General features: G+C 41.1%; 1 protein-coding gene across 1 annotated transcript in view; it reads right to left on the bottom strand.

The window, feature by feature from the left end:
* The window catches only part of MYO3B (myosin IIIB), a 206,582-nt gene extending 200,423 nt beyond the window's left edge, over positions 1–6,159 (bottom strand). Inside the window, exons 1-3 of the mRNA XM_057423759.1 lie at positions 6,118–6,159; positions 1,991–2,056; positions 1,745–1,781 (exon numbers count right to left, since the gene is read on the bottom strand). Of these exons, the coding sequence (XP_057279742.1) occupies positions 1,745–1,781; positions 1,991–1,997 (44 nt within the window). The 5' untranslated portion in view covers positions 1,998–2,056; positions 6,118–6,159. The remainder of the gene's footprint in view (positions 1–1,744; positions 1,782–1,990; positions 2,057–6,117) is intronic.
* Between the last annotated feature and the right edge of the window lie 11,921 nt (positions 6,160–18,080).

Raw genomic sequence — 18,080 nt, 5'->3', positions numbered from 1 at the left:
GCTTTAGTTAGAAAACAACACACCTGCAACAAGGAGATGTATAACTGCAGTTAGCAAGCTCACCGAGGTCCAAATGTGAGAAAGAGGGAAGGCTGGGAGGGCAGCAAAAAAGGTGCAGTTGCAGACCTACAAGTTCAGTACAACCTCCATGGTAGACCTGTAACTATGTCAATCAAGGACAGAGTAGAGGGTTTACTTGGTCCTACAGCAAACCAATACACCTGGGCCTTAGGGCAGCCTTACAAGAATAGGCATCACTGCAGAAGTCCAAGATCCTCCACCTAGTCCCAAAATGTTTATATATTTGCAAGTCACAAAGCATTTTGGAGAGGAAACTATGGCATACAGTACAGACCACTGTGCATTCTATAGATGTATCTATCTTGCAAATACAGCTTTGTCAAGGACACAGGCATCTGCTAGCTAATAGGAGTCAAACCTTTTATACACATGGATAACTGCATATCTCTGCAAAAATGTGCTAATCTAACTAGATTTTATCTTTCAAGAGAGAAGATCACCTTAGCGTGACAGTGCAAACTGTCTTGTCATTAGCTTCATGATCACCATGACTTAAAAAGAGCTACTCTTGTTACTTATATACATACATAAGAACCTATGCAAGACTTTTTCTTCTTTTAAGAGCAAACACTTAGGTATGTAAATCCTTAGTTGGAAACTGCGTTACCTACAGCATTAATATTCTCAGTGAGCTGATTTTTCTTTTTAAAATTTTTGATAATGAAATCCCTGTGTTTCATTTCACAATAGGTTGACACTGACAGGGCCATGAATCCTGACGGAAAGAGAGCTACCATTTTATTTTTTTGGCAAAGATCGTCAGCAGAAAAAAGTATACCATGAGTCAATTCTTCAGACAGGAGTTATAATGAAAGTAGTACAGGCTGCACCCTTCACAACCCATTCTTTCTTATAATATCAAGGTTGTAAAAGCTTATTCATCTTCCAATACTGGAGGCACTGCCCATCATCAAAACCATCAACACTACAAACTCGTAACTCAAGACTAGCAGCTTTTAAGGTATGACTTAACACACTCACTCTTTTGAAAGAAGCTAACAGGTAAGGCCTATAGAAACTAAGCACTGTCATTTTCTTTCAGAGATGAGGCCAAAGAGTTCCCTAATAAATATAACTAAGACTTTTACCAGTCACAGAGACCTGTATTTCACCAAGACATGCACCACCCAGTTCAAAAGTCTCTCTCTAGCAAGTAGTTTCTGCACAGCAGTAGAAAGAGAAGTGGCTGAACGAGCCCACAGTCACAAGGGAAGTTCTACCCTTAGAAAACATTCGTGAATGGAATTAAGGCTTCTACTGCAACCTGAGTCAAATACAGCTGTGCTACTACAAATGTATGAAGGCCACATTAAGAAGCAACAGCCAGTAACCATTATTTTTAATTACAAGTTCTCGGTGAGTAATTTTCTTTCACAATGTTCTTGGTGTTAGGATGAAATCAGGAGTCAGCTATTTTTCCTAGTTTGATAACTTTAATTTCATTACTTGAGAAAGAAAAAAAAAGAAAAAAGTTAAGAAATACAGCTGCAAGCAAAGCAATGCTTCATAGCTACTAGCTGACCATCTGTAAGGTAATTATGACATGTTAGCAGAATGAGACAAGGACTTATCTATTCTATGGGAAGGGAGTCAGAACAACACAATACATTTGTTTTTTTCTCCCGGGTGCCACAGAATATGACATTTGAAAATTCTTTCTTACCTATTCCAGTTTGCTTCAGGACTTGCTTTGTTCTCAGCTGCTGCAACAACAAATACAAAAGTAAAAGCTTGACAGCCTTCAAGACATTTGAGATCTTTGGCATTTCTCCAGCTGTTTCAAAGTAAGTTAGCTACCCAAGCTAACAGTTGTTGACATACACAAACCCAACTGCTTGCATTATAATTCTACGCCAAAGCTGATAAGTGACAAAGGAGAATAAAGTGAAAAATTAAAGTTTGCACTCACCTGACATAGCTCCTGTTGGCCATATGCTGGACTCAGCAAAAGGTAATGTCTCTCTGAGCAATAAACCTAGAATAGGTAAAGGCTGAATTATTAACAAGAACTTGAGGAGGTCTCAAAGGCACATGATGAATGAAACAGAAATGCAAAACTTACAATCTGATTTAGTTTGTAAAGGGAACTTAAGAGTTTCCTGAATTCTTTCTCAACTGATCTATTTCAAACACTAAATGGCATATGGAAAGAAGCAGGATAATGCTTTACTGCAATGCAATAAATGATGAACACAGTACCCTGAACTGCCTTCATACCAGTCTCTCACAAAGTAGAATTTAACTAAAATGGAAATATCTGGCTTCTATCATATGGTCATTGTATACATTCCCATTCCACTGGTCACCTCTCTTTTCCATCGTTAACCACTAACATGCTTCCAACTCTGTGTTCTGTCCTCCAGCTCTTTGTACCGAAGACCGCAGATGTGCTCTTTAAGCAACTTGTAATGTTGCTGATATAGTCTCTAAGTTCACACAGTATTTCAGGTTTAAAACTGGGTCATCCAATTAACTCTGAATACGGCACAGCACAGCAGGAATGAAATCTATGGATTTCTGGGCAAAGGCTGGAACTTCTTTTACATAACTTTGTGTCTTTGCTCACAGCAATTAGAAAGTACCAACCAACATAAGAAACCTTGCCAGGATGAAAGGAAAAATTGACATCAATTTTCCCTCTCAAGAGAATACTTTCTAGTTCCTCTGTATTCTGTTCTGCAGAATTCTTATTATTACTTGCAGTGCCATGCGGCAGATACTAATGAGTAGGACAGCATTCAGAAAATGACATAATCTATTTGGACACTTCACATTGCTCCATCTAAATGTTAAGTTCCTAATTTGGGGGAGGGAGCAAGACACAGAACTCATCTTAGATATTCTAATGTGAATACCCACATGGAAGCTGGACATTTAAACTGGCATTCGCAACAAGAAAGTAAGACCAGCATGTGGATCTGGGAGAGGGGCACTGCTCAGGAAAAGGACATACTGGAAACTCTTCACATGGCATCTCAGTGAAACTGGAGCTGAGTGCCTTAATTTGCTTACTCCACTTCAATACCTTCCCTCACTTGGAATTCACAGAATGGTTTGGGTTGAAAAGGACCTTAAGATCACCTAGTTCCAACCCCATGCGTTTCTTTCTTATACCCTGTTCTACACTCCCAACAGGTTTGAATCTTAGGCTGGCTCTCACATTTAGCCACAAAGGAAGATGGACAATGAGCTCCTGTCCTCTACAAAAATAAAACCTAGCTAAATACAAGGCAGGAAGTATGTATTTATTAGCAGAAGTGCTGCTACCTGCTTTACAGAGTTGACCTTGCTATTGAACACAGAATTTCCAGTCATTGCACACAACACAGGAATAATAACACAGATTCAATACAAGCAGATCTTTCTTTCACCAGTATGCCCAGCTTAATAAATTGTTGAAGCTGTGAACACTGACACCCTGGAAATTACATCCCTTTCAAGTGTTTCAGGTTGCTTACCAGAGAAATCTCTGGGGGTTAGTGCAAACGCTGCTCTGTGAATTGGATGGATAAACGATTCCTTATTGTTTCTGCTGCAGCAGAAGACTGAAGAAGAGAGAATTTTCTTCTGAATCATTGTCATGGTTTAAAACTAGGCAGAGGGCTCGTTCACTCACTCCCCCCCTCTTCTTGCCCTCCCCCTACTCCCAGAGGGACGGAGAGGAGAATCGAAAAGAATGCAGCTCCCACGGGTTGAGATAAGAACAGTTTAGTAACTAAAGTATAACACAAATCGCTACTGCTACCACCAATGATAATAATGATAAAAGAAACAACAAGGGAAGAGAATACAATACCTCACCATCAGCCGACTGATAACTCGCCCCCCCCCCCCCCCCCCCAACCCAACCAAGCACTGACCGATACCTCCTCCAACCCTGCAGTCTACCAGCCCTTCTGGGTAACTCTCAGTTACATCCTGGGCATGACGTGCTGTGGTATGGAATACCTCTTTGGTCAGTTTGGGTCAGGTGTCCTGTCTCTGCTTCCTCCTGGCTTCCCCTCCTCCCTGGCAGAGCATGAGGCTCACAAAGTCCTTGGCCAAACCAAAACATCATTGTTGTCAGCTCTGTTCCCAAGCTGAAAGTCAAAACGCAGCACTGCACCAGCTACCAAGAAGGAGAAAAATGACTGCTACTGCTGAACCCAGGACGATCATGTGTAAAGTGAGAAAGGCTCAAGCAAAGCCAAAAAGATAGTGTCCATGAGAATGTTAGACAAACAGCTGCCTAAATAGAGTGACAGCAGTAATTATGCCATTATCTCAGGTGGGCTGAACACATCACCAGTGTAATGAATGCACCTCCCTTCACAGTCAGTGTGCTACCTTCAGAACTGGAAGAAGAAAAAAATAAAAAATTGACTCCAGCGACTTTAATTGCCATCAGCCGTAATACTGTCAGGCTAAGCAGGCAGGCAAAGAGCCGTTTTCTACAGCCTTACACTTTATCTTGATATTCTGGCTACAAGGGCAGAGGAACAGTGAAAGATGTGAAAGGATATGTGCTATCTTTAACTCTTCCCTTATTCTGAGAGATGTGTATCACACATGCTCTACTACTACAAGTTACTCCTTTTATTAATTCCCATCATGCTATATAAGGAAATGTGTTAATTTTCTTTAATTTTCATACATTTCAAAAGAAATATTGTCAAATTAACTCAAACTAGTGTTTTCAAATGCGTAGTTCTGCTTTTCCACATATATATGTGAAAAAGCATTCCACATATAAAGTGTAGTTCATTTTTTCACATACAGTATCAGTACTCCCTTTCCACACAGCAGGATACAGTCAGTGCCTGAGGAAGGATCAACTGGGTAAAAGGTGGAGAAAAAGAGGACCAGCCAGCAAGAGGCTACTAACATGCCTTGCTCCTTACAAAGCAACAATAAAGAATTAAAAATCTCATACATCCTCCCCCCTTGTCATAATGCCATTACCACAGGCCAGTTTTCAGCTCTGGTCAGCACAAGCTTCTTGCCTGCTGTGCAGCATTCAGATGGGAAAGCTCAGCCTTACACTGTTAGACACTAATCCCAGAGTAGTGGCATTCTAGCCACAGTCATACAGCTTTCCAGCTTTGCCACAAAGAAAGCATGTACAGCCCTACACAACGCATTATTTAGAGAACGTCACTTCCCCAGAAAGGGGGAAATTCCTTGCAGAAATACTACACAATTAAGCAACGTCAGTTTCTCAAATTATTTTTCAGGTTTCTGGTGTACGACGTCAATCCCAAGGCCTTACTTTGTTAATGTTGCATTGTTACTTTTGCTGAAGTACCAAACACATCAGTCACAATTCATCACCCCACACGAACCACCCTTTCCCCACTATTTATGTCACCTGTTCAACTCCCAAAGCAAGAGCTGTGCAAAGAAGTTAAAGTTGCATGAAAGGTAAGACAAGTTAGGAGGGAACCAGCAGAAGACTGATTTCATGCATTAGATGGTTGTTTCTTCTAAATTTTTACCTGCAGAGCAGTCCCTGCACTTTCCATAAACAGTAGAACAGGTGCTTTCTCAAGCTGCCTAGGCTGACCACCACCTTTACCGTGCACTCTTCTGTCCTTTAGATTCCCCTGCTGCAGCTCCCTCACCTTCTTCTTATCTCCCCCTCCCCATTTTAGGAGCTACATGGCCTTATCAAATAGCACAGTGATAATCCATCACAGCAAACAACTCTGCATGTTTGTTTGTCCCATTAGCACTACGAGGAATACAGCTCCATATTTTAGTTTGTAATGCAGGAGTCTTTACTAAAAATGCCTACTCTGAACTTATGTCATAATTGCCAGACAAATTGCAGCTTGTTAATTCTGCTGCAGTTCAGCTCCGCTCAATTGCATGAAAATTAATTAAACAGTAACAACAACAAAAGAAAAAGTCCTATTCAGTGAAGCGCTGATTGTTCCTGCAGGTGCATTCCCAACTTCCCTGAAACAGCCAAGCCAAAGGTGCCTTGTTCTCTGTTCTCTGGCTCTACGTTACTGAAGCTCAGCAGGCAGAATAATAGACAAGAAGTTTAGTGCTCACCTGACCAGTTATGCTCAAGGTTTCTACAAGGCTTTTCTTCACCTCCTCATTTTCTGTTGCTGATCCATAGGCTCTCCTCTCTTCTATTTCTTTGGGGTAGATAGCTAGAACTCATCTCTAGAGAAGAAAATTTTGTAAGAACTAACGAAAGTGAAGCTACAGACATACAACCTATCATACTAAGTGTGCTCAGATGATTCTGATTACACCTCAAAACTAGGGCTAGAGGAAAAAAAAAAAAATCACCATAATTTTCAATACTTCAAAACCCCTTCCTATACAAGAGTGGTTTTTGATTACTCTCATAGCTCTGCAGTGTATCAGCACTTTGCTCATTATTCCCTTATCTTCCATTTCCTTATTGACAGGCGGCTGGTAAAGAGAGTAACTTTGGGTTTCCTGATGCAAAATGTTTCTCTTCCTCAGACAAGCCTGCACTCAGGAGCCCCTTGTTAACGAGCCTCTCCAGACATACCACAGCAAGAATCGTTGTCTTTGTCAAATGAACTTTTGATTCTGAATACATTTGGCAGAAACACTGCATAACTGGTCCTGGCAGCTCTTAAAGCAACCAAGCTGCCCCTGCACTGCTCACTAAGTCTTCCATGTAGTCAGGAGTCAAAAACACAGGTACAGTATTTCTTTTAATCAAGAACTTTGGATGGTACTGGATAAATCACTTACTCTGCACATGTATCAACAAGGCAGCATGTAATTCTGAGGAAGGAATAACACAGTGCCACTCACTCTCCAACATGCACAAACATACTGCTCCAGGTAACGTTCCTATAGAATCATAGGATAGTTAGGGCTGGAAAGGATCAACTAGATCATCTAGTTCCAACCCCCCTGACATGGGCAGGGACACCTCACACTAAACCATTTCACACAAGGCTCTGTCCAACCTGGTATTGAACACCACCAGGGATGGAGCATTCACAACCTCCCTGGGCAGCCCATTCCAGTGCCTCACCACCCTCACAGTAAAGAACTTTGTCCTTATATCCAATCTAAACTTCCCCTGTTTAAGATTGAACCCGTTACCCCTTGTTCTATCACTACAGTTCCTAATGAAGAGTCCCTCCCCAGCATCCCTATAGGCCCCCTTCAGATACTGGAAGGCTGCTATGAGGTCTCCACGCAGCCTTCTCTTCTCCAGGCTGAACAGCCCCAACTTTCTCAGCCTGTCTTCATACAGGAGGTGCTCCAGCCCCCTGATCATCCTCGTGGCCCTTCTCTGGACTTGTTCCAACAGTTCCATGTCCTTTTTATGCTGAGCACACCAGAACTGCACACAATATTCCACGTGAGGTCTCATGAGAGCAGAGTAGAGGGGCAGGATCACCTCCTTCGACCTGTTGGTCATGCTCCTTTTGATGCAGCCCAGGATACAGTTCCTAATCATGGAACACCACAGAGCTGCAAGTACCAGCACAGAAGTTCATACTTTCCCTGTTTCCAAAACAATTCATTTACACTTGAACTAGCCTTCTATTTTAAATGGGCCTGAAATAGCTTGTAGAAATTTATATCCATCTTGCCTTCTAGCCAGACTACCATAAGAAAATCTTAGCCCAGTAAGAAAATAGCTGTGCTTGACTCAAGTCACGTTTTTATTTTTGGAATAAAACTTAGGTGAACTCTTCCATTTTTACTTTATGTGCTACAATTTCAGTAATTTACATCAATCTGGATTAACATTAGAGGATTAAAGGATATAATGTTAGAAAAATAAATGCATAAGAGTTTGAAAGTGCATATCAAGAACTGAGATGGACTTCAATTTGGGGGTACAAAAAGTCTTAAATAGGGATTCTGTGTATTTTCAGAACAGATTCACCAAGAGCCCACAGTAAATTAAGATATAAACAGCTTACTTTTTTTGCCAGAAAAAAACTCAATAACTGCATCTGATATGCTGATGCTATTATTACACATCCTCATACTAACAGATTTCTGTACAGGAACATAGTTTTACACTTAATAATTTCAAAATACTGCAGAACAAAACACTGAACCTCGGTTTTGACAGTACACTGAAACTGGAATTCCAGAGTGCAGGTTTTGAAGGGGAAAATAAAGGGGGGGAGGGGAACCAACCTTGCTTTTAAATATGAAAATTGAAAACCATTTTGTATTTACACAGAACTGAATGCACTGCTTCAGAGAAATAACTGCAAAGACTTTTTAAGTTAGCCTCTTCTTTTTGATTTGTGTGCAGTATTTTCTATGGATAATGGTACCTTTTCCTTTCTTTTCTTAGCAGCTGCATACCTATAAGTACCAGGGAGGGAGAAAAGAACACATATACTTGCTTTAAGGAATTTATCATATAGCATAGTATTTGCAACGCGTATTATGGTTTACTAGTTAATAGTATGTTGCATAAATAAGTACTGTATACTAAAGCCAGATCTGTTTCAGGTACTTAGGGAACTTACAGAGACTTTTCTTCAGTTATGCATGGCTTTGTCACAATGTGCCCGAATCCTGTATCACGTGTACTTCTTGCCTTGTAGTTATCTTCTGCCATTTTAATCATTTAATCACAGAAGTTGTTGTTTGGGTTTTTTTTTTCTTTCTCTTTTGAGCACTGCTTATCTATAAAGTTTAAAGGAAAACAAAACAAAACAAAACGAGAAACAGGTCACCTGCAGAGGCAGGGTACCTGCACAGCGTCAGCAGCACCCCCTGTGTGGCGCTGCAGAAGCGGGCCCCATGCAACCCAGGAACCCCACCTCAGCGCAGCGGCCGGCGCAGCTCGCCAACAGGGCAGAGGTCGCCTCCCCAAGCCAGGCTCAGAACAGACTTCTCTGGGTCCTGGGGAAAAGGCCTGCTCCAGCGGCAGAGACGAGCCCTGCCAGCACACACTGCCTCAGAGAGGCCACAGCCCCTGGCCGCCTCTCAGCGCCACCGGACTACATGGCAAATGGCGACTGCCATTTTGTAGCCCGTCTTCATTAAGGGGCAACCCTCAACCCCACACGGCGGCGGGGCAGCCCTGCCGGGCCAGAGACTTAACCGGGAGTGGAGCCTCACCGCTCTACGGCAGGGAGAAACGGTGAGCTGCGAGGCACAGCTGTGGAACCGGGGCAGCCCCGCCCCGCCCTAGCCCTGCCGGTGCGCTGAGGCGGCGGGAGCGGGCCCGCCACCTCCTGGAGCAGGCGCTAAGCCGGGTCAGGCAGCGCCGCGTGGCTGCGGCGGCGGGCGACGTTACCTCAGGGAGGCCGCGGTTCTATTGCTGCTTGTGAAGCGCCGCGCCGGGCGCGGAGCCTGTCAGAGGAGGCCAGTTAAACACCCTAAAAGAAGAGTAACGTTTAGTGAGCTACTGAAGAAATCGTTAGGAGCAGGAAATGAAATTAATATCTGCATAGTTAGTATTAAATAGCTTACACTGAGACTAAACACCTTGCTTGTCTCCATCTCTTCAGTTTATTGTCCAGAGCCATGAACTGTGAGTACAGCTCCATCTCTGCTCTGAGAAATGGGTCTTGATGAGGAAAATGATTTTATATAGGACTTCTCCCCCTTTGGGGGTGAGTATGGAGGAGTCTCCCCACCTTTAAGCTTCACCTTTGTACCTATTAACTTTATTTGAGCTCAGGCATAACCATCTTCAGGTTGTTTATGGTTGCCTGAGGAGAAGAAAGGCAGGTAGGTATTCCTTTCATACACTTTCCTTTGTTTACAAAGAAATTGGAGGCTGTTCCTATGCTCAATACGCCAATGATTTTTTCAAGTGAACACCTAGATTCAAGCAAAAATAATATTTACATGAACTATTGTGCATTTTCCCTCAGTATTCTCAAGAATTATTTCATAGTAAGAATCTAGACACTGGGTATTCCCAGATTTCTCCCAGATTCTTATGTTTCATAGAATCACAGAATGGTTTGGGTTGGAAGGGACCTTAAAGCTCATCCAGCTCCAACCCCCTGCCATGGGCAGGGACACCTTCCACTAGAGCAGGTTTCTCCAAGCCCCATTCAACCTGGCACTGAACACTGCCAGCAATGAAGCAGCCACAGCTTCTCTGAGAACCTCTGCCAGGGCCTCACCACCCTCATCGGGTAGAATTTCTTCTTTGTATCTAATCTAAATCTACCCTCTTTGAGTTCAAAGCCATTCTCACTTGTTCTATCACTACATGTGCTTGTAAAAAGTCCCTCTCCAGATTTCTTATAGGCCCCTTTAGGTACTGGAAGGCTGCTGTCAGGTTTCCCCTAGGCCTTCTCCAGGCTGAACAAGTGCAACTCTTCTAGCGTGTCTTCATAGAATAGGTGTCTCAGCCCTCTGAGCATCTTTGTGGACTTCCTCTGGACTCACTCAAGCAGCTTCACATCCTTAATATTACTGTTTGCAGTAACAGGATGAGTGTCAATCCTAAACTATGATTTATATGAACATGCTTATCCTTGAAAACAAACCAAACCAAGCCTTATTTCAGCACAGCCATTATTTTTTGTTGTTGTTTGCAAATCTGAGATAGAAAAGAGCAACTAATTGTTGCAGTATTTTCTAATTACACATGCAGTGTAATGACATGCATGACAATTGATACAATTGTTCCACTAATGCAAGCTATTTCTAGCCTTTCTTTAGACTGTATTTGAAAAATTAATTCATCATGTTTATGGCCATGGCTAGATGCCAAAAGGTGAAAAGCTATTATTAAATGAAATATATAAAATGATCTCAAGAACTGAATAGTGATGGAGTATTTCTGAGGGAGCAAATAGTCTACAGAATTTAACTGATGAGCATTTCCAAAGTGTATTCTATGAAAGTGCTCAGGTGCTGACCATTAAGTAGATTTGGGATTGTTTTGGTTTTTTTTTGCATCTGTTCGTGTTTAAATAGACATACAGTTCTGACTTGTAGCAAAACACGTAACCAACAAATTATATGTGGAAGTATTTTAATCGTACCACATATACTGGAACCTACTCTTTCTGTAATTAAAAAGTTGAGATACACTGCCTTAGCCTGATTTATAATCTTAAAATGTTCTTATTTAAATGGATATACACAAACATTATTCACTACAGTAAATCCCTTTAAAAGTCAGGAGAGTGTCATGCTTTTTAAATACCTGTTCATCCCTGTGTGCATTTTTCTTTGTCCGGAAATGGACTTGTGATGACAAACAGAACGCATGATTGCGTTAACCTACACACATCATAAACACTGGTGAGTCAGACCTTAATGTAATTATAACAAACAGGTTTCACTGGAAGGGATAAAACAGTTGCTGAAGACTTTAAGTATACTGTTGAAATGCCTGTTATTTTGGGAAAATCTTGAGAAAGTTTTAATTTCTGGCTGTGCAAATATGGACACAGCACTCTCAAGTGTAAGTATCTAAGTTAATGCATATCATGTCATATTGTCTTGTCCTACCAGGTCACTTGGGTGCTGCTTCAGTTTGCCTCTTAGCTTTTAAATAAATGCAAATGCACCTTGTTCAAAGGTTGCCACCATCTTCAAGAAAACAAACAAAACTCTATGGTTCAGCCAGTTCTTCACAGGTCGCCAGCCTTCTGCTTCATTAAGAGGGAGAACTCGCATTAAGACTTCCCTCCATCTGTGCATTCCTTCTCTTCCAAATCATATTTGGAACACATAGGGAGTGTTTACATGGAAACACTCCCTATCCTACCTGCTACTTTCCTCATCTGCATCTCTGCTTAAAAGTAGGGTTGCTGTACTTCTGAGAGCAAAAGAAAAAGATAAAAAGAAGGATAAGGTGTGCAGTCATTGCTAATAGCTCCTTGGGAGAGTCACAGAACCTACCCCAAGTCCCACATCAGGGCTCTGCCTGTAGGAGTGTAGCTCAAGGCCCCTGAAGGAAACAAAGCTGCCAGTTCTCAGCCTGCTGAGCCAAAGCCCAGATTGCTTTCTTTGTCTTGGGACAAGCAAAACAATTCAGAGTTGTCATATCTAAATCATAATTCCATCCCAAAACCCATCCCATCCTAGACTGTCCCTCATCCCATTTACCACGTGAGAGGAAAAGCAGGGACAAATACAGTAATCTGTGTCTAAAGGGTCTGGTAGCTAAGGTCTTATTGCAGTTAGACTTTCAATTAGGCAAACACCTGACATGACAGCTCCTACCTTTAATGCGTCTGTGCAGACTTGCATAGAAAGATGGTTGCTCCAGCTGAAAAATCTAGTTTTGTTCTCATTTGCACTAGTAGAAGAAAAATCCCAAATACAAAACTACTGCATTACCTGAATACAGAGGACAGCAAGGGCAAAGCAACTAAGAGGTTTTACAGCATGAATTCAAAGCAAAACAAACGCAAAGGGAACTGAAAAGGAGAGAGAACGTCCATTAAAAAGGTCTTCAGCAACGAAGGAAATGCAAAACTGGCAGTGTTAATATATGAGTGGATTCCACTGCCTCTGAAATCAGTGGAAGTAGTGAGAAAAATATTGGAACTTTATGCATATATTCAAAGATTATATAGAATAGAAGCCAGCAGCTGCAGAGTAGTCAGTTAAGGTGTATAGAAACGCAGCAAAACTCTTTAGGTAGCAACACAGCATTTAAGAGTAATTACACTTGCATCCGGAAAGTGCAGAAGCAGTAACAATGTAACAGTTCTAGCCAAGGCTAAGGCTCAAGGTCCGTAACCATAGCCCAGCCTTTACAAATCATAAGCACAAACTGCAGAGGTCAGGCAGACACCTGGAAACAGAATGGGGGAGATGGAATGCCTGATGTAGAGATGGCACTGAAATATAAATAGCACCACTGAACTATAGTGAGTTAGAATTATGTTGGATTCATTCCCAGCTCTAAACTCCAGAGGAAAGGTGACTCAGAGGACCTGAAAACCAACAACAAACAATACAGAGAGAAGAGCCTACTTGTTGTATATTCTAGATACCAGTTGCTGAGAGAAAGATCCACACAGATTCTAGCAAGCAATGTGTAGCAGTTAGCAGTACCTAATGCGTAGCTATTCCACAACAGGAGTCAAGGTTACCCAAACACAATAATCTTACACTTCATTCTGCAGAGCTACAATGAGATGCTCCCACAAGTAATCTTTAGTCTTGCTTTGTAGTTTTCTTCACAGAAGCAGCAATAATACTACTGGGAGTGCCATTACAACCTCTCATGGCTACATTGAGAATTATCGCTGGGCAGACTCGATATAATTGTTGTTTTTAAATCTCTGAATTTACCCTTAGTGGATGAACATCTGAACCACTGAGTGGCCTATGTCACTCAAATGCTAGGCCTGAGCAAGCCTGCAGGACATTATTAATAAAGTTTGTATGGTGAACTTATCCAAATGATTATTTCCAGTTCCCAAAGGTCTTCTTCCTTCTCATATAGCATTTTTCCCCATAGTACAGAAAACTAAAAGCTGCAGAAGGAAAAAGTAAAATGAGGTTGTATTGCATGTTAAGAATATCCTATGCAAATTCCCAGTAATTACACTCTATATGATTCTAATAAACAACAATGCTGTGCAAGAGAGATCTACTGTTCTTCATTTGCTGCTTTATTCTTACAGCTAATGAGTTTCCTTAGTGTTCAAAATCTATCTTTGCTGCCACACACTTATAAGGGTAAATCACTTGAATAGGCTGAGCTTTCTTCTATTTATTGTTGCTAGGGGAACCATCTGTTGGTATTCACCAATGTAACATGTCTTGTGACATGTTTCTGAGGACCAGATGCAACGCAGCCCTGCAGCAGTCAGTGAAAAAATGTATTGCAGCATCCTTAGAAATACTCACACAGAAGAGCAGCATTACTGTAGCACCTCAGCTTGAGATTGTTTTGGATTTCTTACTTGTTTCTTTAGACATCCAAGAATTGTAAAAATATACGTAATAAACTGAGTAATATTCCCTAATTCTGCCCACAATTTAAATACAAAGAATCCCAGTCTGTGAAATAGGTGTCACTAAAATAGTGCCGATCTAATTTATATATTAAAAAAAAAAACAACAAACAAAACCAAACCCAAGCAAACCTCTTTTCCTTGTACAAGGAAAATTTTCTGCATGAAATCTTGCTATTATCTTGCTATTAAGAAAAACAAATCCAAGTAGGGATAAAGTGAAAGTATGAGCCATTTCTGAATAGCCACGTATCTGAAGGTTATTTGAATGACATCAATCACCTGCTGGAAAGTATCAATTGTACAAATACAGCACTAGTCTCATGAAAGGCAACAGGCATTTTGAGTCTTGGAATATATCTGTTTCTTGAGATAGCAGCTTCTGGCAGGGGAAAACAAAACAAAACGCAAAACAACATCAAAACAAGAAAAAAACCGCCAACCCATGAAGTAGGGCTATTGAGGAGGTATCTATCAGTGTGTCCAGAGTCACAGGTTTCTGTGGGAAACAAACCAATTTTAATTTCCTGGTGATTTTGATTACTGCCAAAATATCTGTATGGAAAGGACATTTGAGGTTGGAGGCAGCAGAGCATGAAAATATGCAGAAAGCATGAAAGTGAAGCATGAAAGGGCTGAATCTCACTTAAGTCCCCTGTATACATTTATATTTCTTTGATTATGGCAGATCCTACTACCTGAAATCCTCTAGCACCAGTTATTTACCATTTGAGAGCAGCACTTACATTTACCTAGTGAACCAAACAGGAGGCGTTCCCTGTCTTAAGGGAGCTTACAAGTTCAGTGTGAGACAAAACCAACAGGATAAAACAAACGGCAAGAGCACCTAAATGAAACAATACTTAACAGTCCCTTCAGATGCCCTGAAAATCTTAGTTTAACAAGTGTGCATGTCTATAGTTTATATGACACATAACTTCACACCAGTGATTCTCAGGAAGTACTTTGGTGCAGAGCTCTCAGATTAAAGCAGCAGCTTTGTAGTTAACTTTCTCAAGAGCACTGGGAAACTGTCCTAGAACACAGACAGTATACCTGTACCTTGAAAAAATGCAAAGTTGGTTTTAAGTTTTCAAAGCTGATGTATAACAAATCTACAGTGACTACCACCAGAGAGGAAGAAAGCAGCCACAGCTTCTACAACCTATTTTCAAGCTGTACCCCTGGGTATCTCTCTATGAAGTGCTCCAAGAGAATGCAGTTTTATTTACAAAGTATCATTATACAGTTGCAGGGGACTCTCCAGCTGTTTTAGGATTGTTCTCTTGTGGAATACTACAAAAACAAGGTAGTTGCATATATGATATGGAGAGACAACAAAGATGTGAAAAAGGTTATAAGGAGACAGCCCCAGCTTTTCAAAGAAACAGAAGGAAAACAACACTTCTTACAGCAAACTGTATTAATGGCTTCAAGAGCCAGGTGCAAAGGATATTGACACCTGAAAACCAGACAAAGGCTCATTATGTGCTTTAGGTACTTGCCAGTGCTTACACATAATCCCTAAGAACATATTGTTCTGATTTGGTAAGTGCTTCAGTATGCAGTTCCATTCTACTTTAATGTGGCACATTTGGTCACCACATTTAAGGCTAAAGCATAGAGACAGTGTATGTGCCCAACACTTAGAACTATTGTTAAAATGAAGGAAACAATACTTCTCCACTTCCCGTCTCATCCCCCCCCCCCCGATTTAATCTCTGAAAGGTATCTTGCTTTTGCTTTTTTTGGTTGAAGCCTAAAAAGATTGAAACTCCAACCATGAGGAATAAGCCAGAATCGTTTTCAGTCTAAATTATTAAGAAGTTGAGGAGTTATAAGTTCAAAGCAGACCTATGATGGCAGATGTATTGCATAACAGATGATGTAGGCAATTTAACAAACTGACTGAGGGAGTCTGATTTTACAGGAAAAGTTTTCTCCCAGAAAATTCATGCTCTGTAACAGCAGGCAATACAGGGGGAGGGGGGGAGAAAAAAAGCTTGTTTCTCAGTGGAAGTGGAAAGTTTTACCATTTTTACCATCCATGTGGTACATATAAGAGATAAAGGCAAAAAGGAATAATAAAAGTTGGTTACTGGGTGGTAGATTGTTCAGTGATGTGAGGGGTTTCTATGCAACCAGCTCCCATTTTCATGAATTAAAGAGAGTAGCCTGCTGTACCTTAAGTGACAGAATTACAGGAAATGGCTTTTCAAGTAATGGTGCTTTCATGAAAGCTCATTTTGAGGCATTTTAACTGGGACTTACAGCTAAATTTAACAGGCTTTTCAAAAGATTGCAGGGGGGGAGGTGGGGGTGTTCCATATTTTCCTGTACCATGCAAAAGCATGCCTTGCAAAAATCATCTTTCAGGGTAGTAAGATTAACCTAAGATTCAATTTTGCTTTCTCAGTAGTATTTCAAAGAAACGCAATGTTAAATTTCTTGAACAGTACTGGAGGTAAGAAAGTAAAAATTACAAACTGAATAAAAAAAGATAAATCTATCAATTAACATGATTTTTTAATTTATTAAAACACCTTGGCCATTTATACAGCTAAGAATTCACGAAGTGTTTGACTTCATTAAGAATATGCTTTTCCTACTTAAGGACATCCAGTTCTAGGAATTAACAGTCCAACCTAGGACGATCACAACCATGGTGACAGGATGCCACAGTGGCACAAGAGGCAGGGTAAATCACAAGGCTGAACCCACAGCAGCTGGGGCTCTTCTTAGTGTAAGTGCACTTTCAGGCAAACAACTGCCCACCTGAGAAAACATGAGAGGAAGTGCTTGGGCACTGTCCTCCCAAAAGCAGGTATTCATGCAGCATGGCCTTCAGATGAGCAGTATGGATCTCACTGACTGCACTGAGCAATTCACCCAGCAAATATAGTCACACACTGGCAGTATCCTAAGATTACATGCACACCGTCGTATCCTGCAGTTGACACTTGAAAGCTTGTAAACCTCCATACGCTGGGTCAGCTCATCCCAGTGGCTTTCTTACTTCGCAAACATCATAATTTCATAGAATTACAGAATGGTTTGGTTTGGAAGGGACCTTAAAGCTCATCCAGTTCCAACCCCTCTGCCAAAGGCAGGTACACCTTCCACTAGACCAGATTGTTCAAAGGCCCATCCAACCTGGCCTTGAACACTGCCAGGGATGGGGCAGCCACAGCTTCTCTGGGCAGCCTGTGCCAGTGCCACACCACTCTCATAGTGAAGAATTTCTTCTTTGATCTAAATCTCCCCTCTTTCAGTTGAAAAATCATTCCCCCTTGTCCTGTCAATCCTATCTACGTTCATCATTACCCCCACCTCTGAAAAAAAGTAAAGCAGTTCTGCAGAATCTGCGTTAGGTGAAAAATGGATCTAAATCATATCAAGATCAGCACAAACCGCACTGTCTCCTCTGGCAGCTATACTCACAGCTCAAATTAATTGTATGGGAGTCTGAAGTAAAGAATAACATCTATTGGATACTGTAGAGAAAGATTCTCTTTTTAAAGGAAAAAATGTGCTTTGTTGTGAAATGCTGTGAGTTATGCAAGATTCCCACTGCAGAGGTGATGCAAGTAGTCACTGAAAATCTCAGGCTGCCACTAAGAAAAAATGCTATTATCCAAAGGTCAAGGTCAAAACAAGACTGTTTCACCACATTTCTCAAAGGTCAGAAAAAAGGAGAAATTTAATACATAAATATGTACATTCATCAACTTGAAGTAATATTTAACTCCAGAAACAGACTGACAGAAGAGAAGCTCAAGCATGATTTTCCCAGCAATACAGTTTCTCAACTCAGCATTTTAATTCTGGCAGTTTAGAGCAGCAATACTGCAAGAGCTAGCATAAAACTAAGCACAACCTTAAGTGGTATAGTTGAGAACAATAAAATAATCCAAATTACCAATACAAAATACATGACTGTGTCTAAGTAACAAAAAGAAAACATACCAGATTCCTCTCTATGCAAAGTACTTTGCATGCATAAGCTTCTGACTTTTAAATAACGGCCTGGCTATTGAGTAAACTGAGTGACAATCATATTTGGGATGACTGTGGTAGAGAAAAAAATTTCACGAACAC

This window comes from Pezoporus wallicus, unplaced genomic scaffold (assembly GCF_028554395.1).
Source record: "Pezoporus wallicus isolate ANWC-B61680 ecotype Strahan unplaced genomic scaffold, APGP_CSIRO_Pwel_v1 contig_1181, whole genome shotgun sequence".
NCBI lineage: Eukaryota > Metazoa > Chordata > Aves > Psittaciformes > Psittacidae > Pezoporus > Pezoporus wallicus.
This window is presented reverse-complemented; position numbering and strand designations above follow the sequence as displayed.